This window comes from Melospiza melodia, chromosome 3 (genome assembly GCF_035770615.1).
Source record: "Melospiza melodia melodia isolate bMelMel2 chromosome 3, bMelMel2.pri, whole genome shotgun sequence".
NCBI classification, from domain to species: Eukaryota; Metazoa; Chordata; class Aves; order Passeriformes; family Passerellidae; genus Melospiza; species Melospiza melodia.
In genome coordinates, this window is record NC_086196.1 from 110104468 (window position 1) to 110132266 (window position 27799).

The 27799-nt window shown below is 42.2% G+C and overlaps 1 protein-coding gene across 3 annotated transcripts; it reads left to right on the forward strand.

Moving 5' to 3' along the window:
- Nucleotides 1–1354: 1354 nt before the first annotated feature.
- Nucleotides 1355–27771, forward strand: EPHX1 (epoxide hydrolase 1). Of its 3 annotated transcripts, none has more exons than XM_063152580.1 (9): nt 1355–1455; nt 14704–14888; nt 16272–16452; nt 18637–18864; nt 20221–20350; nt 21398–21612; nt 23671–23779; nt 25172–25297; nt 26760–27771. In XM_063152580.1, the coding sequence occupies exons 2-9, from the start codon at nt 14709–14711 to the stop codon at nt 26983–26985; spliced, it is 1395 nt and encodes a 464-aa protein (XP_063008650.1). In that variant the 5' UTR covers nt 1355–1455; nt 14704–14708; the 3' UTR covers nt 26986–27771. The 3 variants fall into 3 exon arrangements, with proteins under 3 accessions (XP_063008650.1, XP_063008648.1, XP_063008649.1); XM_063152578.1 differs by lacking the exon at nt 1355–1455 and adding an exon at nt 1545–1816; XM_063152579.1 differs by lacking the exon at nt 1355–1455 and adding an exon at nt 14105–14256.
- The last annotated feature ends 28 nt before the right edge of the window (nt 27772–27799 follow it).

Sequence of the window (27799 nt, forward strand, 5' to 3'; positions counted from 1 at the left end):
ATTCAGCACAGTCTCGTTTGTATGTAAGTGAAATCTATGTAGTCCTACAGAAGAAAGATGGACTGCTCCTAATGTTTTTGGTGTCTCAAGAAAAGTAGTACAGAGTAGTTTGTGAAGAGAGATGCCCCAAAAGGGGTAGAACTTAGCCAGCATATTTGGTGTGGAAGAAGAAAGCTACAAAAAAAGACAAAACTTACAGAACAGTTTAGGGACATGTTACTTTAAAGAAGACTAGGTTTTAATTTAGGTACTATTGCTGCTCGAAACAAAAGAGAGTGAGAGCTACCCCAAAGGCTCTGGGCAAAGGATTGCTTGAGCAGACTGTGATGGTTTGGCTGAAGAGATTGAAAGGTATGAAAGGAATCTTCATCTGTGATCACAGGTCTGTCTGTCAAGAGCCCAGCAATCCAAACAGGATGGCATGGAGGTGATGGAAAAGGAGGATTGGATCTTTGGAGTGAAGTAACAGCTGAAAACTGAGACTGAATGGTAAAACCTCAGAGATGATGAGGAGTTTAATGTTTGCTTGTTTTGTTTTTCCTGGTGGGATGAGCTGCTTGACCTTCTGAGGCTTGTTTAGCTCTCTCTGCCCAAGTTTGAAGACAGGTCTTGGAGAATACAGGTTCAGAGACAACAACACACAAAAATCCAAGTTAGATGCATTTTCAGTGTTTTCCCTCTGTCTGGCACAGTATGTCTTTCTCTTGAGTTCTGCCATCTGAACTCTTCAGTTCTCGGTCTCAAGGTTGTTTATTGTATCTTATCTATAAAATATTTTCTCCTGTCCTGCCAAGGTCTGTTCAGCAAGAAAGTCTGAGGCACTCAGCCTGCCCCTGGAGGGGTGTTATGTCTTTATACTAAAAACTTCATGTACAATATTTACAGTTACTTTCCAGTACCTATCACCTATGTTAGACAGTGAGCTTCTCCTCTAAACCAATCCAAAAGTGCCACCATCACAGCAGAAGATGGAGGCCAAGAAGAAGGAGAAAGGCTGGACACACCCAGATTCCTCCATCTTGCCCCCTGAACCCCCATTGTAAAAACCCCAAAAAATCTATTTTTTCACCCCGTGATAAATTCACTATCTTTCTACTTAAACTGTCATGGCTTGCAGATCTTCATATAAGGTTGGTAGTTTGCTCTATGGGTCATAATCAAAACCACAGGCATCTTGGGCTCTGTGCCAGGGTCTCCGAGTCCCTGGCAGGGATCTTGGCAGTCCAGGACAGCCAGAGGGATGTCCTGAGTTCCGACAGGCGGATCCCAGCTCCCAGCAGCTCCCGGCCGTGCCCTGACCCTGCAGGCGGCGTTCGCAGCCCGGGACGCTGCGGGGACAAACCTGCGGTGCTCCGGAGCCTCTGTGCCCGGACAGAACGACATCTCCCGGGGGCTGCGGAGCGGGGACACGGCCCCGGAGGCTCGGGGGGCTCGGTGCCCGTTCCGGCCCCGCAGGTGAGAGCGAGCGGCGGGCGCGGTCCGGGATGGGTTTGGGACGTTCCCCGAGGGATGCGAGCGGGGCCCCGGCGGGGAGAGGAGCTTTGGCTCCCCATGCACTAAAGGAAAGCGATTTTCCAAGCCAGTCCGTGTGTCCAAACCTGCCGGCGCTGAACAGAAGGTCCGTAAATGCCAGGGATCTGAAGAGTGCGCAGGGCTCTGCTGCTGCTCCAAGGATTCCTGACAATGGGAGTTGTTCCAGTGTGGATAAAGCGCTGGGACCGCTGGGGGCTTTGTGCTGATTTCGGGAACAGGAAGGTCCTAATCTGCATTCCTGGTAGGGGAGCGTGTGTGGCATCCCCAACAGCTGGAGCCAGAGGTAAGTTGGAATAAAACAGTGAAAATAAAAAAGGTAATGGAATAAAAACATTAAAAAAAAGTTTTATTTTTTATGGAATAAAAACATTTTTTAAAAGATTTATTTTTTGTAAATAAAAATCATAAAAAAATTACCAGTGCTTATGGAATAAAAACATTTTTAAAAGTTTTATTTTTATAAATAAAATTTAAAAATTATGTTATATATATATATAACATATATAGAACATATATATAACACGCATATATATAACATATGTATATGTATATATATGTATATATATTCATATATATACACATATACATATGTTATATATATATATATATGTAACATATATATAGAACATATATACAAAACATAATTTTTTGTGTTTTCCATAAAACATAAAAAATTGTTTTATTTTATTATTAAACTTTCCATAAAATTTTTATTTCCATAAAATTGTGATGGAAATAACAATTTTATTTAGCGTTCCTCGGGAACATGGCCAGGCTTCCCTGTTTAGTTAAAGTAAGTGACTTTAACTATTGGCATGTAAATGGTTTCTGTATGGTTTATTTGCTTATTTCTAAATGGGGATGTGAAATTGAGGTTTTATTTATTTATGGATAATTTTGCCAGACCTGAGGATGATTTGATTGAGTACTTTATGCATAATTCCCTTTGCTGAACAAGCATTTTAGGCATGAGAAGAAAACCTTGTAAGTTTAATGCCCATACTTTGTTGCATAACTGAGCAATCTGCAAAGACTAAGGAAATTATGTACTCTGCTCAAGCTGGGTTTAGTTTGTCAGAATTCAGCTGGGATTTTAATTGCCCAGGAGTTAAAACATACCATTTTCAAATGCATTGCTTAATTTTCTAACCCTATTGAATTAGGATGCTTTCTCTTCCCTTCTTTTCCTAGCCTAGCTTTACCTTAAATAAGAGAAATTGGTAATTTTAGGTGAACCTACAAGATAGGATCAGTCTTAGAAGCAAATGTCTCAGAGTTATCAGAGAGCCACAAAAGCAGGGTTCATATGTGGATTGGCCCTGCTCTTTGGGGATGCTGTTCTTCTCCCCTGAAGCAGATATTGCTCTGTTTGAAATAAGCTAAAGCTGAGGCCTGAGTGCACAGATTGCTAATGCATACTGAAAATCGATGGAAGATAGTCCCCAAAAGCAATTAAGCAGCTTTGAAAATCAATCCACAGTTGAAGTTGTCCAAGGACAGGAATTAGATCTTTGTCAGAGCTGAAGTCTTTGTGGGGAAGGTCCTGGCACAGTGTCAAGTTCATGGATCTTTGTTCTGCATCTTTTCCAGTCTGAATTCATTTCCAGTCAAAAAATCGTTAAAAATTTGTTGAAACTTGTGTGTGATTTGCTAAACTCTGCTGGCTTGTTATTTTTCCCAGAATTTGTTGTTTTATTTCGTGTGATCATAGCATTGAAGTAAATAATTTGAAATAGAGCATGGTGGGTAATAACCAGTGCAGGCAAAATCCACATGCAATTTGTCTGTAAGAATTACCCAAAATAGGCTTTGGATTACTGGGTGTTTTAAAAGGCTTTTTTGCCCCCTGTTGATTTACTGTACTTTAAGTATTTGGTCATTCCGCAGGGTAACACCGTTCCTTTCAGCCTGCTTGTTTATCCAGGGTTTCAACAAAGCTTTCAGACCTGCCCAGGATTTTTAGGCATCAAATGGCAATGTTTTAATCTTGTAAGCACTGTGAAATAAGCTCAGGCTCCTTAGTGGAAGGACCAATTTGTTCTGAGTAATTACAACAGGTAAATGAAAGAGTTAGGGGTAATAATTCTGGAATGGTAATACTCCCAGAAATTCCTGTTGCTTCAGTAATAGTTTGTCAAGTAATTTGTCAGTGGAGAAGTGGCAAAGCAGAGCTGGGGGTAGTAGGTGAAGCACAGCTTATAGCTCTAGGCAAAATAAATTGATTATTTTACATGTTCCTATGCACATTTCTTGTTGGAGCATTCAAATTCTGTGGGCAGATGAGCAGAGGTAAAGCCTTGCCTTTGTGGCAGAGTGTGCACTATTTCATTGAGCCTGCAAGAGTATTTTCTCCATGCCATGCACAATCCCAGAACCAGGGCAGACTTCTGCAAAGTGCAAGTTCCAAATGTGGCAAATAGAGCTCTAATTACTGTCTAAGTCCCTGAGGAGAAGTCACTTGGAAAGCAGAGCATCTTACTTCTCTCTGAAGAGCTTTGGTCTGCTTGTAATTAATGTTGAAAATACTTTTTTCCCTTCTGAATACTACTGCTGGAAAAGTCCTGGATTCTTCCTCTGCACACATTATTTTTAATTAAAAGCATCACTGTGTGTGGAAATGGGTATTTACATAAATGGTAAAGCACAAAACATCATCTTCCAAAGTGGCATTTGCTGTAATATCTTGGTCATGCTAGACATGGCAGGATGGCTGGCAGTGGTTTGAATATACCCTGGGGTTTATGGCTGGTTCTTTTAAGCAGCACTCTGAGTTTTTTATATCTATTTGAGCATGTTGTTGTTGATTAAATGCTTTCTGATTGGCAGGGCTGGGAATATTTTTGTGGGAATTGTGGCAGCCATGCTCTGTTAGTTGCTCTCTCTGATAGGGCATTTGCCAGAATGAAGGAATGACCTGTGATCATGTTTATGGAGGGATCCTGCTGGATTCAAGAACAGGAGCTGATTGCCAGGTTTCCTCTCTGAAAATTGAGCTGTCACCTGACATTTCTCCAGCTTTTTTCTTTTTTTTTTTTTTTTTTGAAACATTTCTGCAGGAGATCATTAGGTGTAATCCATCAGCAGGACAAGAAAGGGCTCAGCAAACTTTTGGGTTTTTGTTGTTTCTTTGTGTCTCAAGCAATTCTCCTCACATTTATTGCACCCAGCAGTCAAATCTTGCTCATCTTTTGAATTCTGCAGTTAGGACACACAGCTCTTGCTCTCCCTGTTTGTTCTGTATCTGCAGCCTGGGTGGGCTTTGCTGTCTGATAGAAAACAAATCTTCCTCTCAGGTAAAACACCCCTGTTTGATGAATCAAAACCCAAGCTCTGTTGGAGGACCAAGCCCTCTTGGGAGCTTCATCAAGAGTGTTAATTGCTCTCATCTGGTGGGTACAGGTAGTGCATGTCTCTAGAAATCTAAACAGAACTTAAATATTGTTATTAAGGGAGAGATAAAGTAGCAGGAATTGTTCTTGTTACATGTTTACTCTGGCACATCCTTTTGGTGTTGCAGTTATTTGACAGAAAATGATGGCTACCATCTGTTCCCCTCCTCTGGCATCATTCAAAGTTCCTTTCCTCATTGGGAATTAAGTTTTTGTAGAGAAACAACAAGTTTTGATCTCTTCCTGTTTCCATAGTCACATTTAATATTCTTTATTCTTTTTGCATTTATAGCTCTAGGCAAAATGAGTTGATTATCTTATAGATTATTTTGCACATTTCTTGCATTATACTTGGAGTATGCAGGTTTTGTGGCCAGGGAGTCTGGTGTCCCAGAAAAAGAAGGAAAACTGAAATAATAGATGAAAGAAGGAGTCTCTCTCATGCAGATAGATATCATTGAGGGAGGAGGGATATCATCAAGAAAGGAGGGATTGTGGCATCATAGAAAAAGGATGGAAATGTGGAAAAGTTGGACATCACAGAGGGTTGGGGTCGTCTCACACTGAAGAAGGAGAAAGTGTCACACACGGGGAAGAGAGAGTCTGGCACCATGAAGGAAGGAAGGAATCTGGCATCAATGAGGAAGGAAAGAAGGAGTCTGGCATCACAGAGCTATGATGGATTTGGACATCTCAGGGGTAAGAGGGAGTGTGGCATCACAAAGGAAGGAAGGAAGGAAGGAAGGAAGGAAGGAAGGAAGGAAGGAAGGAAGGAAGGAAGGAAGGAAGGAAGGAAGGAAGGAAGGAAGGAAGGAAGGAAGGAAGGAAGGAAGGAAGGAAGGAAGGAAGGAAGGAAGGAAGGAAGGAAGGAAGGAAGGAAGGAAGGAAGGAAGGAAGGAAGGAAGGAAGGAAGGAAGGAAGGAAGGAAGGAAGGAAGGAAGGAAGGAAGGAAGGAAGGAAGGAAGGAAGGAAGGAAGGAAGGAAGGAAGGAAGGAAGGAAGGAAGGAAGGAAGGAAGGAAGGAAGGAAGGAAGGAAGGAAGGAAGGAAGGAAGGAAGGAAGGAAGGAAGGAAGGAAGGAAGGAAGGAAGGAAGGAAGGAAGGAAGGAAGGAAGGAAGGAAGGAAGGAAGGAAGGAAGGAAGGAAGGAAGGAAGGAAGGAAGGAAGGAAGGAAGGAAGGAAGGAAGGAAGGAAGGAAGGAAGGAAGGAAGGAAGGAAGGAAGGAAGGAAGGAAGGAAGGAAGGAAGGAAGGAAGGAAGGAAGGAAGGAAGGAAGGAAGGAAGGAAGGAAGGAAGGAAGGAAGGAAGGAAGGAAGGAAGGAAGGAAGGAAGGAAGGGAAGGAAGGAAGGAAGGAAGGAAGGAAGGAAGGAAGGAAGGAAGGAAGGAATCTGAGGAAAGGAAAGGTCTGTCATCATAGAGGTGAGAGGGAATCTGCTATCACAGAGGAAGGAAAGAGTGTTGCACAGAGGTAAGAGTGAGTCTGGCCTCAGGAAGGAAGAAGAAAATGTCATCACTGAGAAAGGAAGAGAGGGGTCTGACATCACAGGGCTGGATATTACAGAGGTAAGAGGGAATGTGGTGTCCTGAATTAAGGAGGGGGTCTGGCATCACTGAGAAAGGAAAAAATCATCAGAGATAAGAGAGAGTCTGATATCGCAGAGGAAAGGAATAATGTGATGTTACAGAAAAAAGCAGGAAATCTTCACTGCTGGAGGATGGATTCTCATCCTAAAGGTAAGAGGGAGACTGGTGTGACAGAGGTAAGAGGAAGTCTGGTATCACAGATGGTGGAGGTCATCTTGCATCACATGGAAGGAGGGAGTTTGGCATCACAGAGGTTTGAGGGAGTCTCACATCATGGGGCAAGGAGCACATTCTCATTCGTGCTGCCCTTACCTCATTTAAATTCACAATGTGCACCTCATCTGTCTTGCAGTTTGCCAGAAAATTCCTCTGGCAGTCTTTATATTCATCGTTTTTATCTCCACACCTTCTTTTAACTGAAGGGTTGTCATGTACTTTGTTCTTATGCACCTCAAACTGCTTGCACTTTTTTTTTTCTCCTCTAAAGCACCACATATACATCAATTCTGCATGTTTTAATAATTAAGGGTTTCAGTAACACAGTTTTCTAACAGTGCTAATACAAAAAGGTTGTAAATCTGCTAGCTGAAAAGATCTTTCCCTCCCTGATTCCATGGAAGAATCTTAAGAGACTCAGACTGATGGAAGATCCTGCAGTAAACAGGAGGGGATGTGCTGTGCTGTACCACCAAGCAGCCTGGGATGAAAACAAGTCTTATCTGGAGATCAGGGCAGGCAAAACATTGGCAATAAAACCATGGCAGGGCAGGAGGGCAACCTTTTACTGTGCACTGCTGGAGGATTTGGTGAAGCTAAAATTAGAGCCCAAATTTGCCTTAAGGCCTGAGGAACAATTACCCCGATCTCATTTCCTTATCTGTAATATCTCACTCCTTTGGTTCATTTCCACCTCCTCTGTAAAATGCAGATGCTGGCACAGGATGAGGAGGTGAACCTCATTACTGCTAGAAGCTCCAGTGGAAGGCAAAACAGAACCACGTGCTGCTCATAATTTCTTTTCAGGCACTAGGAATGAAATGTTGAAGTAAAGCTCAAGATGTTGTGGCTAAGAATTGTTTAAAAAATTTGTTGCTGGCATGGTATCCTTTCCTCTTTTAACTGGAAGATGGGATTTGAGGGAGCTTTCAGCTGTCTTCACCCTCCATTGCATGCCAGGCTCTTGTCACTTCTCTGCACCTGTGCAAAAAACCTCTTCTTACTGGGATTTGAGTGTCATTAAATAGAGTAAAGGCTGGATAGGGTAAATAGGATAAAATCTTTGCATTATCTCACCTTGATGCATTATTATGGTTGTTTGAACAGCTCTTTCACTCTTAATTATCATGAACAGTGCTGATTTAAGAGTTCTTTCGTGGCTTTTCTGCCTGCAGAGTCTGAAACAGAAATTATTGTAGATGGAGAGTGTATCCCTTTTCTCCTGAATCATGCACACAGTCATTAGATCACATTTACGGGCATCACACAGATCCCAAGCTGGATTCTGTCAGTTTGTGCTTTTTTAGACTCTTGAAAGAGAGTGGGTTTGTTCAAACATAATAGAAGCAAAATAAATAAAATTGAGATAAACAAATCATGTTTTTAAGCAGCACAGAATAATGTGTAGGACATGGCTTTAAAAGAAGAAGTAACGTTGCTCAGATATGTGTTGTTGTAAATTGAGTCTCTGCCTCTTAAGAAAGCAGTGATTTAAATAATGATTGGGGTCTGAGCTTTGGCTGGCCAGTGGTTACAGACGTTCTGCCCCTGGGTGAGGCAAAGTACATGACAGTGAACTTATTCCTGTGCTACTTTTCTTTTATGCTTAGTTAGACTTGGGTCTCAGTGCCTGTAGGCTTTCAGTGTGGTACTGGAGAGTTCACAACAGATTGTAATTGCAGGAAAAACGAGGTGGGAATGTGTTGTGCAAGGTGCTCAAGCACCCCTCTGGAATAACGTGCCTGGAGGGACAAGTGCTGTAAGTGCCAGCTCTGGGTGATGCAGAGGTGAGAGATGAGAATTGACTCCAAGTGCTCAGAAGGCTTATATTATATCACATTATATCACATTATATCATATCATATCACATTACATTATACTATATTACATTACATTATATTTACATTACATTATATATACTTTATTTTTATATCTTACATACTGTATTTTATATTATATAATATTCTATATATTATATATAAAATATAATAGATATTAAATATATTCTATATTACATAAATAAAATAATATATAATATAAATATATATAATATAACATAGAAATATACAAAACATATTTTATATATTTTATATTCTATTTTAGATTATATAATATCCTATATGTCATATTATGAATTATATTATATGATATTTATTATATGATATAATATAATATAATATTCGTTATAATGTAATTATTATATTATATAATATTTATTATATAATATTTATTATATTATATTTATTATATTATATATTAAAATTATACTAAAGAAAGAGAAAGGCTACATCAGAAAGCTAGACAGGAATGATAATAAAAACCCATGACTGACCAGAGAGCCAGACACAGCTGGACTGGGATTGGCCATTAAGTAAAAACAATTCACATCCTGGGTAAACAGTTCTCTAAATCACATTCCAGAGCAGCAAAACATGGAGAAGCTGAGGCTTCCCATCTTCCCAGGAGAAGAAATCCCGGTGAAGGGATTTTTCAGACAATATCACCGTGACACAGAGGGGCACCCCAGAGCCTACCCTGGCCCTGCTGGTTGTTCCTGCTGGCCAGGGCACACAGCAGCTGAAGAGCAGAATGGGAGCAGTGCCTCAGTGCCAGAGCTGTGGGTGTTCCTCAGCAGGGAACCCCCAGCCTGGCTGGGAGCAGCATGCACACTCCTGGGGGAGCCCTGGGACAGTGGGCTTCACTGCTTTGGGGACGTGACCTCACTCCTTGCTCACAGCCTCCTAATTAATTTCCTTCTGTAATGGTTAATTTCTGATTGTGAACAGTCTAGGGAAAAAAAAAAAAAGTAAAATGGGATGATATCATCTCTTCCTGCTGTTTTGGAGATAGCATTGTGTGCCACCTCCCTGTGGCAATAAAAAATGTAAATGCTAAATTTCTTATCGAGACAAGGCAGAAACTCTGTTGGATTTGTATTTCCTGTCTTTGATTTGCTTTGCTTTATTTCATCCCGTGCCTGCCTCTCCTCCTCCCCTCCAATGTTAATGCAGCATTCCATGCTCACCTGGGAGATGTTATCACTTGTAGGCAAAGCAATTTCTGCCTTGCTAAGCTATTTTCAAGCTTGTCATGATGCTCCATAAACTACAGAAATAGGAAGATTTTCTTCTATGAGCGACTTGGTGGTTTTCTGTCTGTTTCTGACGGCAAAAATGTGGTGCCTGGAGAGGGTAGGGGACAGACTGAGGGTGAAGCTGTGGGCACTGTGCCATGTCTTAGTTCCTTGTAGGCTGTGGCAGTGCTCAGGGACTCTGTTCCAGGTGCCATGAGTTTTTGAAGTCCTCCAGTGGGGTCATTTTTCCTTCAGGTCTCTTGGGAAGAGTAACTTGTAGTTTCTGCTCTTTGGGCAAAGCAGGGTGTGAACAAAGGTGCTGCAGCAGAAAGATGCCTTTTTGGTAAAGCCTGATGTGGGATTTTATGTAGGGGAACAAAAATACACAGAAAAATCACTTCCAAATGGAGCTGTTATTTCTCCTGCAGGGTAATTATTAATCAATAAACCTTGTGTCTCTCAGAGTGTGCCAAGTGCTCTGAGCTGCCTTGCAGTGTACTGGTAAACCAGTCCCGGGGAGAAAATGTTATTAACCCTAAAGCATGATTAGCTCTGAAAGCAGCAGAGTCACAAGTCCTGCCTCAGCCATGCAGCAGCAGTTTTGCCCTGGCAGGGTTTGGTGGCACCCCCAAAGCTGTGGGTGTTGTGCATCATTTGTGGCAGCTGGATGGTGTTTGGGCCAGAATGCATTTTCTGCATTAAACTGAAGGTCTGCACAGTTGATTATTTCTCCAAAAATGTGTTTCAGATGGATTCTAATGCTGCAAGGCTGAGATGGATGGTTACTCATAGAAGGAGAGGGGGATTTTACCATTGAGCTGTTTCATAGATGACCTCTGAAAATGAAGATCTCTGTTCTATGAGGCATCTCTTCCTGTGTATTGATGAAGACAAAGCAAGAGACAGGACACAGCTTTGATGTAAATAATAATTGCTCTGTTCCTGTGGACCCCTTAGCTCTGATGTTAATGCACAGATGGGGGACAAATCAAAATGCAGAAAGGTGCTGAAAACCAGGAGTGTTTCCAATAGGAAGCTGTAAGATACTGTAAGGAATTTCTGGGGTTTTCTTGCAGAAGTATTTAATGAGATGTTCTTGGCCTTCTTCAAGAGGAGCTTGGTTCAGAGCTATTTACTGGGCCCATTGCAATTCAGTATTTTTCTTTGAAAACACGTTTTTAAAGCAGCAAAACAAGAGCATTCCTCCTTGAACTCTTTAGGATAAAAGTACTGTCAAAGGTATTTAAGTGTTGTCTGCAAACAATATCCTCCCTGGAGTACAGCAAAGTCTCAGAGCCTAAGGACCATGGAATAAATGGAAATATTTCCTTCTAAGGTCTTGCCTTTGGTCACATAAAAAGAGGAAAAAGCCAAACCAAAACATGAACTCCCTTTGAAGCCCTCATTTATAAAGGCATTGTGCCAGTGCAGTTGCATCAAGAGACTTCAGACAATAAAACCTCCAGCACTTTGTTGTTGACATCTCTGAAAAATAAGGGTAGAAAAGTGTTATTGTACCTGTTTGTCCTTCCACATTCATGGTGCTGTATTGCTGCATCGTGGAACAAGTGTTAAGGAGCTGATCACTTCCACTGCACCACAGATCCCAGCAGTCATTAGCGGAGGAAATTCTGGAGCAGGTTTGTCACAACTGTGGCTGCTTTGTGCTGCTCAAACAACACACCAGAGCTCCAGAGAAGCAGCTTGAATGCAGAACTTGGGAAATCACTGCTCTGAGTGGCCTCCTCTGGGCCCAGGCTGGAGCTGCTGGCAGGAACATGCTGCATCCCAGCAGCTCATCCCTCCCAAAACAATCCCCTTGGATGAGCTGGTGAGGTTCAGATGCTGCTGACGCACTTGGTCCTTCCCTTCCCAGGCACTCACAGAAAAATGTGACACTCCTGGAGCTCTGGGGCCCATGTTCATTATCATCAGGAATTTTACAGGCACTTTCAAGGCAATTGGGAGAGATTGAATACAGAGAGTCTCTCTGTTAGCAAAAAAATAACCCAACCAATATCAGAGGTGGCTTCTTCCAAGTCAGGATGACATCCCATGCAAATCAATTTGTCACCAGCCCCAGCTCTCTGCGGTGAAAGTCAGGATTCTTGTGAGACCTGAAGCAGGTTTTGGCACTTACTACTGGATGGTAAACAAGCTCATCCTCCAGTCTGAATTCTCTGCAAAACATGGATGTCTGTTCACACAGCCTCTTCTTTCCACCTGTGGTCCAGGGTGAATGCGGAACACACATTTGCACACAATCCCACCCCAGACCTTCTTCTGCAAAAATTCTGCTTCTCAAGTGTCCTTGAGAGGAGATGGTGGGGAGCAGAAATGGTTCTGTTGCTCAGGGCGTGGATATGAGGGTTTCTGGCTCATGGAGGTTCAGTTCCTGGGCAGAGCAGCTCTGTCTCTGTGCTGGCAGGCGCTGTTTTTGCAGGGATCCCTGTGGCAGGAAGGAATGATGAATCTGACTCCATGCTCTCAGAAGGCTAATTCATTATTTTATGATACTATATTATATTAAAGAATACTAAACTATATTAAAGAATACAGAAAGGATACTTACAGAAGGCTGAAAAGATAATAATGAAAACTTGTGACTCTTTCCAGAGTCCCGACACAGCTTGGCCCCAATTGGCCAAAGTGACCACTTTGTTTTCACTCTGGTGTGAGTGAAAACAGCTCACACCAGAGTCCAATGAAACAATCACCTGTGGATAAACACTCTCCAAACACATTCCACATGTGAGCACATCACAGGAGAAGCAAATGAGATAAGAATTGTTTTCCTTTTTCTCTGAGGCTTCTCACCTTCCCAGGAGAAAAATCCTGGGCGAAGGGATTTTTCAGAGAATGTGAATGCCACAGGCAGGGCTGTGGTGCTGATACAGCAGGAGAAAAGAGAGCTCTGCTTTTGGAGGCGGCCCAGCCTGAACAACAGGGCTGGCACTGACAGCAGCTCTCCTGTTTGCTGGGGTCTCTGTAAACAGATCAGACTGGCCCAGAGTTGGGATTTTCAGTGTGGTGTTCACAGTTATGGTGGTGAACCTTTCTAGCCCAGACATGGCCCCAGCTGTGTTGTGATTTTGAGGAAGCTGCTGTTCTTCTCCATGAAGGCAGAGGAATAGAAATGTTATAAAATGCTGTGGTAGGTATCATTTCTATGTAAAGTGCTCTGAGGTTTCTAGAAGCCCCTCCAGTTGTGCTTTGCAATAAAATTTAATTGTGCTCAGGATGCTCCTAAACTGCATTGGTTTGTGTGCTGAGGCAAGCTGAAATTGGATAAACTTTTTCATTCTGGGGAGAGTTATAGCCTGGGTGTTGTAAAGGTGGGAAAGGAGTGTTGTCTTGTGCTCCAGATAACAAACATTGTGAAGAAAAACAATGGCAGAAATTATGGAAGCACCAGTGGAACAAACAAACAAATCAAGTTTTTTCAGTGCCTATCATCCAATAGCTCCATTCTCTGAGGATTCAGGCACTTTTAAGGCTGTAGCATTTGCATGTGTAAAAAATAGAATATTGTTCTTTTTTCTTCTTTTTTTTTTAGCTTGCTCAATCTGCACAGTGCCTGGACAAATGTTCAATCTGCACAGGTGTTTTATGGGTGCTTACCTTGACTTGTGTATTTATTTATTTGTTTATTGTCAGCTATTAGAAAATTAAACTCAAGAAGTTGAGTAAAACATGTCCTGTCACATAAAGGCACTTAAGCTATTCCATTCAGTTTCATTCCTGCTCTAATCCTGTGAATTCCTGTTAACTTGTGCTAAAATTCCTGGTTTGATCCAGGAGTAAATTTGGTGCATTCTGAGGACTCTTTGAGCCATTCCAGAGCATCAAATTACTCTGCAGCAGCAAAACCAACAAAACCTTCTGGCTCTAGAGAGAATGGAGATGTTCTGGGTCATAAACAATCCTTGCCCTACAGAAGTTTTGAAATACTTGATGTCTTAGTAATTCCCCAGCTAATTAGTGTTTGAAGCATGACATTCTTTAAAATTATGCATTAAAATGATGACAGTACTGTTCCCCAAACCACCTTGCTAAGGTTTCTTACACTTAAAGGCATGCTTGAAAACATTAATTATTAAAGACAAGTCTAAGTGGTTTTTCTACTTGCAGCACGAACTGTCCAAATATATTCAAGATATTTTTTTTGAGTGTTCTGACTGAAGCACAGCAGCCCTGCAGCTGGGTTATGCAGATGTGCTGTGAAATCAGGTTGCTCTGCACCTTGACAGAATTTTGTCACTTTTTTTGGCAATGTGATCACATTTTAGAGCATGGGCTTTTGTTTCCTCTTTAAAACAGTTCACAGGGAGAAGGAAAGGGAAGGTCTGACTGCCCTTTACTCTGCTGTTCAAGGGTTGTGCAAATATATCCCTGCTCCACTTCCTGGCTGACTGGGAGCTACAAGGTGGCTGCCCTCACTCACACTGTTGGCTTTTTATTCTGTATGTATAATCTGCCTTGCTTTTCTTCCCCTCTGAATCTGCGGCAGGGAGCATGTGAGCCTTGCTGAAGAGATGCTCTGCCCTGGGATTTGTGGGGAATCTAGAACTTCAGAGGAAGAGAAGGCATTAAATGTCAATTGTATAATTGTAATCATTAAGTTATATTTATGTCATATTTTCATTATAATGACTATTTAATTGCCACATTATCTCTTTAACTTACTTTGAGCTCTGTTTTTATTACGTGCCTTTTATTTAAAATAATTCTTCCTCATTTGGGTAGGTTGAAACATTCTGTTTCAGAAATTTCACAGAAGTATTGATATCCTGTGAGTGCCAGAACATCCTGAAGCTGGAATCCTGTCTGAAAAGGGAAAAGTCTCCCCAAAAATGTGTGTGTCTCTCTGAGCTGACTGGGCTCACCAGAGTTCTGCTCTTCTCCTGCAGGCATTATGCTGCTCGAGGTGTTCCTGCTCCTGGGGACACTCCTCATCTACTACTTCTTTTCCAAGAAGAATGAAGAGACACTGCCCTTCAAAGATGGGTGGTGGGGCAGGGGACAAAAGCCTGAGACCAAAGAAGACTCCAGTGTTAGACCATTTAAGGTGGAGACTGCAGAGGAAGAGCTGAGTGTAAGCAAATCTCTGTGCTGGGGGAAGGGAAGGAAGAAATGGCCAAATGATGTAGAATGTGTTTGGAAGTAATTTTTAAATTGAACCAACAGGGTGCCAGTGATGGCCAGGTATTGAGGGAAGGGATTTTTCAGTACTTCAGAAGATAGGTAGGAATAGGCAGATCTCAGGGTATAATTTTGTTCTCAGCTGGCTCTTGCATGATTGCTGGTAAATAAACCTACTCTGCAAAGCCTAATAAACATAAAAATCATATTACAGATTATTCAACTCTGTTTTTCTGTTTGTGCATTTTCCTCAGTTTGTGTAGACCAGAATAAGAACAATGTCTTGTTTTTTTCCCCTTTCTTTCCAAAGCAATTACAAATACCTCATTTTCTTGACTGCTTTATGTTTGCAGCTGTGTTGGATGCTGATTCTTCTGTAATTAATAGTCTACTTTGGTCAACACTAAATTACTGTGGTAATTACAGTAAACACATACGTTGCAGAATTTGTTGCATAGAAAGATTTTGATTGTGTGTGTTTAAGGCAGGGATTGAACAATTTCACAGAGCTTTGTGGAGTCATGGTTCAAACAATACTCCTGGGATTGCTCACATTATTAATTTATAATAGATTCCTAATTTCTCAGCAAGGCCTGGGTTTTTTAACACTTTGCTTACCCTTCTTAGTAATGTCAAAAGACATTGCTCTCCATTCTGCTTTCCCCTTACACTGCAGACACTAAGATGGATCATTTCTAACTTTAAAATGATTGAGCAGGATTAGATTTCCAGACCTGTCTTTCAGCTGCTCTGTGGTTCTGTTTGCAGTAGGGAGGAGCTCTTGGCTGTCCTTCCCTGCTGAGTGATTTTGGAGTGATCTTGCTGTGCCACCAACATCTCCTGTAGTGCAGTGGGAAGGTGACTGATTGGCAAACTTCAGTTTCAGTCTGGTTTCACCAACTTTCTGTCTATGCAAAATCCTTCTGAGTGTTTCCTGGTGAAAGACTTCCCACCCCTGGGTTTGGGAAGGAAAGCAAAAGGTTTGGGCCAGATCCATGCATTGACTGTGAGGAAAGCACCCAGGAAAGGCAGCAGGAGTTACCCCTTGCAGCCACAGCAATGCCAGCAGAGCAGCTTGCCTAACTCTGAGGTTCTCAGGTCAGGCAGCCCTGCAGAACAAAGGCCGAGAACAGCTGGGAATGGAAGGGGAAGGAGGCCACCTGCAGGAGGAAAAAATACTGGGACAGCAGATGGAGCATCAGCAAAAGGCACAGGTGTCTAATTAGAAATGTTATTTCCATAGTTCTCGTTTCACGTGGGGATAACTAGAAACACACACAGCCCAAGACAGCAGACACAAGGGCTTTTAATGTCTCTTCCCTCTCTTTCCCTGTAGGATTTGTTTAGGAGACTGGACCAGGCTCGATTCACTGAGCCACTGGAGAACAGCTGCTTTCATTATGGAACCAACTCAGTGCACCTCAGGAAGGTGGTGTCCTACTGGAAAAACCAGTTCAATTGGAAGAAACAAGTTGAAGTCCTCAACAAGTACCCACAATTCAAAACAAAGATTCAAGGTGTGCTGCTTTTCCCCTTAAAATATAACCAGCAATAGATAAATTTTTCTGCAAGGGAAATCTGCAATAGACAAATAGATTTGTCTGCAATAGATAAATTTGTCTGCTAGGCAGAGAAGAAGGCTCTGGTTGTGTCACAGGGCCTTCCCTCCCTGGCTGCCATAGTCTGGATCCTTGGCATCACTGCTGAAGGAGCAGGGAACTCCTTGGCTGTAACTGGAGCCTTCAGGACAAGGAATGACAAATGGAATTCCCTGTGCATGAGCAGCCTGTCAGCTGGTGTTAGCAGGAGCCAAGCACGAGTGTTTGGGAGCAGAAGAGGATCTTAAGCTGTACACATGTTCCCTGCCTTGCATGCAGCCATGCAAAAACTGCCACAGATGTCTCCTCGTGCTCTGTGGAGCTGCCCAGCTGCTGCTGTCACAGTGAAGCATCAGCCTGGCAGCCCTCCTCAGCCTGGCAGGGCAGATGTGCCCTGCTGCACCTCTTCCAGCATTCCCAGGCCCAGGAGAGCACAATGCCTCTCCCCTGGGGGTGATGTGCTGCCAGCTGTGAGGGAATGGTTTCTCTTCATTCATTCTTTCCAAAGAGTTCATTCAGCCAAGGTGTGCTGGTGCTGGACCTTGGTCAGGCTGGGCTTCTTAAAATGCCTGATTTGGGGTGGTGCTTGGGTCCAGTTGTAGGTCTAGAGCTCAGCAGGCAATTGTCTCCCATGATGGCAAAATTTAACCTTAACAGGTATTTTGTTCTGTTTTTACTTGCACCCATAATTGTGTGTTATTTCTAAAGGTGCAGTTTGCCATGGTATTTTAAATGGATTTGGGACAATAAATGGTGCTACATAGTGGTTAGAGCTTAAACTACTTATTTAAATGATGGTTAGTGCTGAAAAAGATAAAACCAGAAAGGCTTCCTTGGAACAAAGAAGAAAGAAGCCCCATCTGAGACAAGAAAGGGAGAAGCAGCTAAGGACAATGCACTATGTATAGCAATGGAAGGGAAATCTCAGGGTTGGGAAAGATTACAGAGAGCAGATATGAAAAGACAAGGTCAAACATGCTGTGTATCAGATTCCTACCTTCTGTCATCACTTGAAAGCTTTTCAGAGAGTGCAGAGATTCACAGAAGTGTCAAGGATGGGGAAATCTCAAGTCAGTGAAAGATGGTGGGATTGCTGGTGAGCTGGAGTTGATGTGAGTAAAACAACCTTAAATACACCCAGAAATGAGGAATTCAGGGAACAAATTCCTGTTTCCTGGAAAACAAAGCCCTGAGTTAGTTTGAGGGAGAGCAGCTCACCTGAAGCAGGTGGTGCAATGCTGTGTGAAGCTTTTAAAATGGAAACTACACTGCTGATTTTACCTTTTACTGGTCAAACTGGAGACTGGTACTAGAACAGAGGTTCCTGGTTTGGTTTATTCACTTAGAGATACTGAAAGCTTTGGACAAAGGGTGGGAAAGAACTACAAAAATGAACACTTTTACTCTCTTTTAGGAGGTAATTTCAAATCGTCAATTTGGCGTGATTGGTTTATCAGCAGTTAAGATGTGTGACCTGATTACAGGAGGCTTCCACAGACAGAGAATATTTAGTGAAGGCTTAAAAAATTCCTTTTGTGCAGCATTTAGAGTCAGTGGCTGGGGACAGAAGCCAGACATATTCAAATGGAAAGTAAGGCAAGCACAAAATGAGGAAAGTGATTCATGCCCCCAGACAAACAGCTGCACCTTGTGATGGATTCCCTATCTCTTGGTGCCTTCAAGCTGCAATTGCAGGCCTTTCAGGAAGAAAAATCTCTGGCTGACTGAAGCTTCTCCTGTGCCATGTAGGGACATTTGGGTAAAATTTAAGGGCACTTGGACTAAATGATGTAATTGTCTCCTCTGCCTGCAAGCTGCGTGAGTCACTGTGTTACCGTTGGAAGATTGCTTCACTCCTATGTCTTAATTTGCCAATTTATTTTAAAACAGAAATAGCCAACCCCATTTGGCTGCTGTGGTGCTTAATTGCCCATTATGAAGTACTTTAAGGTCCTTGGATAAATGTATCCAGAGAGGTGCAGTGTGTTTGCATGCTCGCCAAAAAAAAAAGACAGGAAAAAGCTTTATTCCTAATCTGTTCTGTGATTAGTTTCAGTGTCACGGTAAATTTGGCTGTGCTAATTAATGATTTTACTTTTACAGGCATTGATATCCATTTTGTTCGTGTAAAGCCTCCTCGTTTGCCTGAAGGCCAGGCTGCAAAGCCACTATTGATGGTTCATGGTTGGCCTGGCTCATTCTACGAGTTTTACAAAATCATCCCCCTGCTGACGGATCCTGCGAGCCACGGCCTCGGGGATGAGCACATCTTTGAAGTCATTTGCCCATCCATCCCTGGTTATGGTTTCTCAGAAGCACCCCACAAGCCAGGTATGACACAGGAGAAGAAACTGAACCCCCGCAAGCCCAGCCTCACATTGAGACTGTAACTCTTCTGTTAGCAGAACAGCAACTCCTGCTCCACACTTCTTGTTTTCCCAGTGAGGAAACAGAGATCCTGTGTGTGGGACAAGGGACATAAGGGGATGACTTCAGGTGACATCACTGACTAGTTCCTGGAGCAATGAAGTTACAACTCAAGAGTTGTAATTGCATCCATGAACTGTCTGTGAGTGAGCAGGCAGGGGAAATTTATTTTATTACTGTTCCTTTTTGGTGTTTTGCACCCATATTCAACAGCATTGAGAAGGAAGAGTTGAAACAAAGCAGTTCTGGTGTCCACATGACAGATTGCAGCCAAATACCTGCTTGCTCAGCTTGTGCTCTGAGTTATACAAACACAAACTGCAGCAAATTGAGGAGGTGGTGTTTAAAGTGACACTGAGTTTAGTATTTAATTGCATGTGCAGATGTGGAGAAGGTTGGATGTGGTATTTGCTGGGTCGCCAGGATGAAGGAGGAATTGAGAATCTGACTCCTTGTTCTTAGTAGGCTAATTTATTACTTTATGGTATTATATTATATTGAAGAACACTATACTAAAAGTATATTAAAGAATAGAGAAAGGATACAGACAGAAAGCTTAACAAGATACTAATTAAAGGATTCAGACAGAAAGCTTAACAAGATACTAATTAAAAACTCCTGACTGCTTTCAGTGTCCCGACACAACCTGACTGTGATTGGTCATTAAGTAAAAACGATTCTCATGTTGGATAAACAATCTCCAACCCCATTCCAAAGCAGCAAAACACAGGAGAAACAATCAGATAATTATTGTTTTCATTCTTCTCTGAGGCTTCTCAGCTTCCCAGGAGAAGAAATCCTGGCAAAGGGATTTTTCAAAAAATGTGACAGTGGCAGTTGGGTTTGCTTTTCTCTGCTTCCCTGGCTTTAAGTATCTGCTTTAAGTATCTGAGTATTCTATTTTAAAAACATCTTTTATGACTGAATTGGACAACTGAGTTAGGAGTACTGACTACATTTTAGTTTGGTGCAGCAGCAATTCACTGATGGATTTTATTAAAAAAACTCACAATTTTCGTGGTCAGCCTTCAGAGCAGTGGAGACGTCTGCAACAAAGGCTGGAGTTTGTTCTCCTCATGGATTCTGCCTGCTCTCTGTGCTTGGATGCTGAGCAAGGGCTTGCAAACAGTCAGGCAAGGAGAAAGGGACTTGTAGCTTTTGAGGAGCTTGAACATTGCCTTGATGTGGAGAATCAGTGCTGCAGGGTCAGAAGTGTGGGTGGAATTAATGCAACAAAAGTGTTCTTTTCTTTAAATGCAGACTTCAATTCCGTGAGTGCTGCTTCTGTATTTTATGAATTGATGATCAGACTGGGATTCAATGAGTTCTACACCCAGGGTGGTGATGCTGGCTGTGTCATCTGCACCAACCTGGCCCAGATAGCTCCGAGGTAAGTACCCCCTTGGTGCAGCTCTTTTAGTCTGAATAGTGAATAATTATCTCCTGTGGACTTGGGAGCTCCTGCCCAAGTCCTTGCTGTGTAGGTATAGCATTCATATTTTCTGAAAAATCCTTTTGCCCAGGATTTTTCTCCTGGGAAGCTGAGAATCCTCTGAGAAAAAGAAAAACAATTTTTATCTCATTTGCTTCTCCTGTGTTGTGCTCACATGTGGAATGTGTTTGGAGATTGTTTACTCACAGGTGATTTTTTCATTAGTTTCTGCTGTGAGTTGTTTTCACTCATTGGCCAATTAATGCCAAGCTGTGTTGGGGCTCTGGAGAGAGTCACGAGTTTTTATTATTATCTTTTCAGCCTTCTGTAAGTATCCTTTCTGTATCCTTTATTATAGTATTCTTTAATATAATATAGTATCATAAAATAATAAATTAACCTTCTGAGAACATGGAGTCAGATGCATCATTCCTCCCTACATCGGGGCACCCAGCAAATACAATATGTAGGTTCTCCCTTTGGTGCTCAGTGTTAAGCAAAGATCCAAAATGACATAACTTTAGTTTATATTCAATGTTTTTTCTGTCAAACAGTTGTGCAGCAGTTTGATAGTGGCCTCACTACAAAAAGTCTGGAGAGGGACAAGTACTTTTAAAGAAAAAAAAAGGAGGATTAGTGTGTGCTGATTACTGAGAGTTGTCCCTTTGACTTGTCATTTTTGTGTGAAAAGCCACACTACAAAGGGCAGCTGAGGTCATGATGTAATTAACAGGCTGGAATTCAAGTATGTTCATTCCTGTTAGTAACATTTTAAATGTTACAGGTCACAGCACCAAGCCTGGCAGAGTTCAAGAAGCGTTTGGGCAACACTCTCAGGCACAATGTGTGATTTTTGGGGCTGCCCTGTGAAGGGCCAGGAGCTGGACTGGGATGATCCTTGTGGGTCCTTTCCAACTCAGGATAATCTATGATTCTAAATACACCAACTTTGAACTTTTGTTAACTTTTTGTTAATTTGTGTGTGGTTTTTTTTTTTGTCTTTAGCCATGTGAAAGGTCTCCATTTAAACATGGTCCTGGTTTCGAAGCTGGGGCTCTCTCACCTGCTCTCCATCCTGCTGGGCCGGTACTTCCCAGGGCTCTTTGGATTCCAGGATGAAGATGTCAGGAGGATGTTTCCCTTCTTGAAGAAATGGCTCTACAAGATCTTGTCTGAGTTTGGCTATGCTCACATACAGGCTACAAAACCAGATACTGTTGGTAAAACAAACAAAAATAACCCCACAACCTTTTTTGAGCTTGGGATACCTAAATCTCTTCACTTTAGTTGTACTTTCATAGAAACAAAATGTACTGCTTAAAATATGCAGAAAATAGGGGGGGTTTGCAGTGTATCTGCACACCCAAACTGAGCATGCTCCAAGTTCCACTGACCTAATTTTCCAATTTTCATAAATAAAATAGATTGTTTCATATTTTTCCACTTCTGCTATCACTGGGGACTGTAATTCCATTTCAAATGCAGCTCTGCTGAGAGCAAAAGATAATTTCTTCTCGGAGAATGGTTCACATTCAAGTAATGTAAACTACAAGAAGCTTTTAGCTGTCTCAGCACACAATGTAGCTTATTTATTATAGTGATAAGTAATACCTGAGAAGTAAAATCAAATTTCACTTTCACTCATTGTTCTAAATTACTTGCAGACTTTCAAGGGAAAAAAAATTGTAGCTGTGAATGTTCTTTCTACATGAGCTAGTCACTCAGATGGTTTAACTGCTTTAAGTAGCTGAGTATTAAGTGTTTCTATTTTAAAAACATCTTTTGTGACTGAATTGGACAACTGAGTCAAGAGTACTGACTACCTTTTAGTTTGGTGCAGCAGCAATTCACTGATGGATTTTATTTAAAATATAGCTAAGGGAAATATTTCTTAATGGTCTTCCATAAGCTTACCTACAGAGGCAGGTATGTTCTTAAAATGTGTAGGCAAAAGGATAATTGTATGGATTTAAAAAAATTTTGCTTCTGTTGAGCTTTGGTTCCTAAAAATTGCCATTCTTTTGTGCTTTAGGAAAGAGAGGGAAGCTGATATCTGAAAGATGCTTAAGCCATGCTCCTTCTCAATCAGAATTTTGGCTGATTCTTATCCTTACCAGCCAGGTGTGGTCTGTCAGAGCAGACTGGGAACCAGCAGCCAGTTCATGCTTTGGGAGCTGGAGCATTTCTGCAGTTCTCCTAAGGACAAAGAAGGAGGATCAGGGCAGTGGCAGGTTCCTAAAAGGGGAAAAACACTCTGAAGGAATTTCTGGCAGAAATGCCTACATTCCACCTGCTCTGAGGATCAGTGTCACTTTTTCTCTATGTAAACAGATGCACTCTACTCACAGTGAGTAGCTGAGAACAGGCTTGTCATGCCCAGCACATCTGGAATGTGCTCAGCAGAACTTTTTCAAACACTTGCTATTGCACTTATCAATAGTGATTGCTTAATAATTGAAATCCCAGTGTCATGTTTAAATAGCAGTTACTGGTGAACTTGTGCCAGCTGCAGTGTTAGGCACCTTCCTGGAAGGCTGGGTTGCAAGGGTGGAACTTCAAATTCCACCAAATTCCCAAATTCAACTTCAAAGCTGTTCCCAAGGAACTTGCTGTTCCCTTTCCTCATGTTTTCCTGAGAAGCTGGGACAGTTTACAGTCCCTGTATTTCACAGCACTAGGATGTGGGATCAAAGTTCCAAGTGCAGGTGTGTTCTTTCTGTCCAAGAAAAGCAAACTATAAAATCTATAGGAAGGCTTGTTCTACATGAAGGCAGTTTGCTGTTGCTAATTCAGAAGATGGACCATTTAGCAGAGCCTTGCTGTTCCTTAATGACTGTCTAATAATCCTTAAAATGTTTTTGCTGTTAGATAATGCTGCAAATCCTCCTGGTCATGTGTAGGCATGTGGGGTTTGGCTCTGTAATGCTGTTTAATACATGACAACTTCCAGATTAATGGAAGCAAACCCTCCTTGGCACATAGAGCTTAATCTTATTAGCTTACCAGAAAAAAAGAAAAGCCAGCAGAAATCCAATACTGTTACATCAGTTCAAAAAATGTTCAGTGTGAGCTAATGTGGAGCCTGCTCATTTGCAGACACTTCTAGTTTATGATTTGGCATTAAATGGCTCCAGCTCATTGTATTATTTTATTTATTTAAGACAGCAGCTGATGGAACAGCTTTGTAAAGTTATATCCCCTGTATTATAACAGGCAGCTTCTCTAAGAGTTGTGTAGTTGGATATCAGTTACAGGTAAATTTCCCTCCTCCTTTACAGGCTGTGGTTTGAATGACTCCCCTGTGGGACTGGCTGCATACATCTTGGAGAAGTTTTCCTCGTGGACTGATATGGAATTCCGGAATCTAGAGGATGGAGGACTAGAGAGGTGAGCCCTTTCTCCATTTTGCATGGGGTGACTGAGCCCAGGGTCACAGCTGAGGAGGTTTGTCTGAAGTGGTCACCTCACCCCTCAGGGAGCCTGGAGTGACCACAGCTGGTGCTGCACACAGAGAGGCAAACAGGCCATGCAGGCTGAGGGATTCCCTTCCCACTTCCACCTCCTAGGAAAGAAATAGACCCTGCAACCGCAGGATATTAAAAACTGACTTATGGGGAAGAATCTCATTAGGACACAAAATCCAAAAGTTTAACCCACATTAAGGTGCTGGCAGCTCATGATTCATTGTAATACTAACAATTAACTCCCTGTGGATTGGCTTTGGATTGATTGTTACAGCTTCATCTACCTACCATTTGCTAATAGAGGATTATGTCTAGTGGGCAGCAGAAACCAGAGCTGAAATCCCCTTTGAGAACTACCTGGCAGGAATGGAGAGAGGGGACATGCTATGGAAAGCAGATTTGCATGGAATGTTTGCCCTGCATACAGCTAATAACTTTATATTAAACATGCACTGTTTACAGCACATGTTGGTGTGTCAGGGCTCTGTTGAGGGCTCACTGTAGCACTTCAGATTATCATTAATAAATGGCACAAGCTGCTGCATGTGCTGTCTGCTCCCACCCTCCCAGTCTGTGGGCAGGAGAGACAGCCATGCTGGAGCATAAGGTGCTTGTTGGAACCTCTTGTATTTGCTTTATATCTCTTGTATTAATTCATTTCCTCCCTTCATCATTTCCTCCCTTCCCAGACGAAGGGAGGAAATGATGAATCTGACTCCATGTTCTTAGAAGGCTAATTTATTATTTTATAATACTAGAATATATTAAAGAATACCAAACTATACTAAAGAATACTAAAAGGACATAGAGAGAAGGCTAAAAAGATACTAAAGAAAAACTCGTGACTCTTTCCAGAGCCTTGACACAGCTTGACCCTGATTGGTCATTAAGTCAAAACAATTCACATGAAACCAATGAAACAACCATCTGTTGGATAAACCATCTCCAAACACATTCCAAAGCAGCAAAACACACGAGAAGCAAATGAGATAAGAATTGTTTTCCTTTTTCTCTGAGGCTTCTCAGCTTCCCAGGAGAAGAATCCTGGGCAAAGGGATTTTTCCAGAATATATGGCTGCTACAGAATCTGCCTTCCATGTAGGAGTTAAAATGTGACATCCCAGTTTGTGTCTGACAGCCTTTAGCATCCTTAATTGGTCACTGGCAGACAGAGGGGGAGTGATAACTTCACCTCTCCACTCTTAACCACTATTTATTTCCCATATTTTTTTCCCCTTACAACCAAACCAAAGTCAAGTCCCTGCAAATTAATTTTCAGTTCTAATTAAGCAATCTCTTGGGCTTGCCTTTCCAGGAAGTTCAGCCTGGATGATCTGCTCACCAATATCATGATCTACTGGGTGTCAGGCTGCATTGTCTCCTCCATGCGTTTCTACAAGGAAAACCTGCAGAAGGGGATAGGCACGCAGAAACATGAAAAGTAAGTGTGCCTTCTCTTTTAATATTTTAATTTTACAGTTGCATGCCTTATAGATTCCTGAATGCTGAGGAAAAACACTGTTCTCTCACAGTACTCCTCTGCAAGACATGCCAGGCAGTTGAGGTACTGTGCTGTGCTTGCAAAACACGGTGCTTAGGCAGGAATCCTGAGCCCTCAGTGAGGAGATCTGACTGGAGGCACTGCTTGAGGGCCTCCCATTCATGGTGTAGCCATCTAGTTCCCGATTTTATTTCAGTTACTAAATCGGTCTGTGACTGAGTCACACAGTCAGTTTTGCTTAGTTTAGTTGGTTGTAGTTTTAGTACTTTTCTGGACACAATTATCCTGTTTCTGCAAAAGGCTCAAGTCCTTCCTTTGGAAGCAACTTCAGCCTGCTGACAAACTGCATCCTTGAGAAGTCAGTGAGACTGATGTGCCTGCTGCTGCCCAGACTCTTCAGGCAGCAGCTTGGTTGCATGCACATGTGTCAGCCTGAGTATGAGTGAAGGCTTAAACCTGCCCTGAGGTATTTGCACCCCCAGCTTAGTGCCATGCTATTTATTTAGCTGTGAAATGATGCTCCCAGGAAGCTGACTCAGTTCCTGAAGCTGTTGTGGCTATGCTGTGGGCAGTGTGTTGCTCTGGTTCTGCCTGCATTGGATGAGCTGTGTGAGCTTCTAAGTGCCCAGAGGACAGAGCCTCAGTCTTGTGACAAGTTCTGACCTCAGCCCTCCAGTGGCTACATGCCCAACACTTTTTGTATCCACATTTTAAAGTTTGTCACTTCTGACAAGGCAGTTTATGTGTATGGGATATTCAAACCTAGAAAATGTGGCTCTTAGAACAAGCACAGATCATTCACACCCCTCAAATCCAGTTGCTTCCTTACACTTCCTAATGTGAAGAATGTTTTATAGTGTGCATTTGTGCCAGTTAAAAGCAAGAGTCAATTTACAAGGTATAGTCCTACATATAGAAATGTTGCTTCTGAGCTAGTCTAGATTATCAGTATTCCTCTCTTCTCCCTCCCATTAAGTAATTATTCTCCTGCCTACCCTCCAGTTGTCCTGCCAGGCTTAGTATATTTGAGTGGTTATCTCCTCTGTAAATCTCTCTCCAGCTCTTATCAAATTGTGTGCTTGCCCATCAATTTGAGCCCTGTGTGCAGCAAGAGGAAATCTGCTGCCCACCACTTCCTAGGGCTCTCCTCTCCCTTTCCTTGCTTCTGAGCCTCATGCCCTGGATCCCCTGCAAAACTGCCTTAATATCACTGTATGCAAAATAAAAGAGAGGTTTTTCCCCTCAGGAATTACAGTGTTGTCTTCAGTTTTAGGATCTGGAAGTCCAATTTTTAATGCCTAATAAGAGTGTGCCCAACTGCTCAGGACCACTTCCTTGGGACTTTTGATTTGTTGCAGATTTAAGTGTTTGGAAGATGACAATGTTCTCTCTCCTCCCTCAGACTCACAGTACAGGTACCCACTGGCATTGCTGCCTTCCCTAATGAAATCCTGCACATACCCCAGGTTTGGGCCAAGAAGAAATACACCAACATTGTCTCCTTCCACTTCATGCCTCGGGGTGGCCACTTCGCAGCTTTGGAGGAACCTGAACTTCTTGCCAAAGATATTCTGCAGTTTGTTGACAAAGTAGAGAAAGAGCAACTCTGGAAAAAGAAAGGGGAATAACTTCCCTAAGAAACAGGAGGGTAATTACTTTTAGCTTAGCACATGTTCAGGGCTTACTTAGTCTGCTGTAATCCATGTAATTAGATTTTATTGTTGACCAGATGTGAGCAAGGACAGAAAGAAAAATACAGTGTATACTGCCATGGGGACCAACAGATTTTGGGCTGTTTTTTTTTTGTTCAGCTAGGCTAAGAAAGTAGCATGAAGAGTGCTTGAGTATCTTCTGAAACATATTCTGTAGTATTTTTGACTCTTGCTTTGAGATTGAAAAATAGACCTCACAACTACCAACGTACCTAGTAACAGTAAAATTGTTATGAAAGGGTTTTTTTTTTAATGGCAGCAGTAAAATTTGAGTTGCTGTGAGTATGAAGTTCCTCACATAAAGAACAGGGAGCAGTCTGGCAGGACCTAACTTGCATGAGTGCATCAATCAATCAATCAATCAGCATTGATGAGTTTACAGTATCTTTAAACTGCCTTCTGTGGCTGCCTTTCTCTTCCAGCCTGGGCTGTGAAGGAGCTGGACTGCTCTGTGCCAGGCTCCTGGGAGATGTGAGGAGCAGCTGAAAGACACAGGTGCCTGTAGCTCAACCCAGGAGGTGGGGCTGGGTAGGAGTAATTGCAGCCCCAGCTACTTCTGCACTGAATTTGTACTCTTAAATCATAGCCCTAGGTAGGCCCAACACACTGTGGCTTTGCACTGTTTTAGCAGGGTGTTGTAAATACCTCTTGCTAAAGGATAAAAATATTATTAATTCAAAATTAAAAGAAAAGTGAATTCAATTTTTGAATGATTCCTGTGTGATTCTTT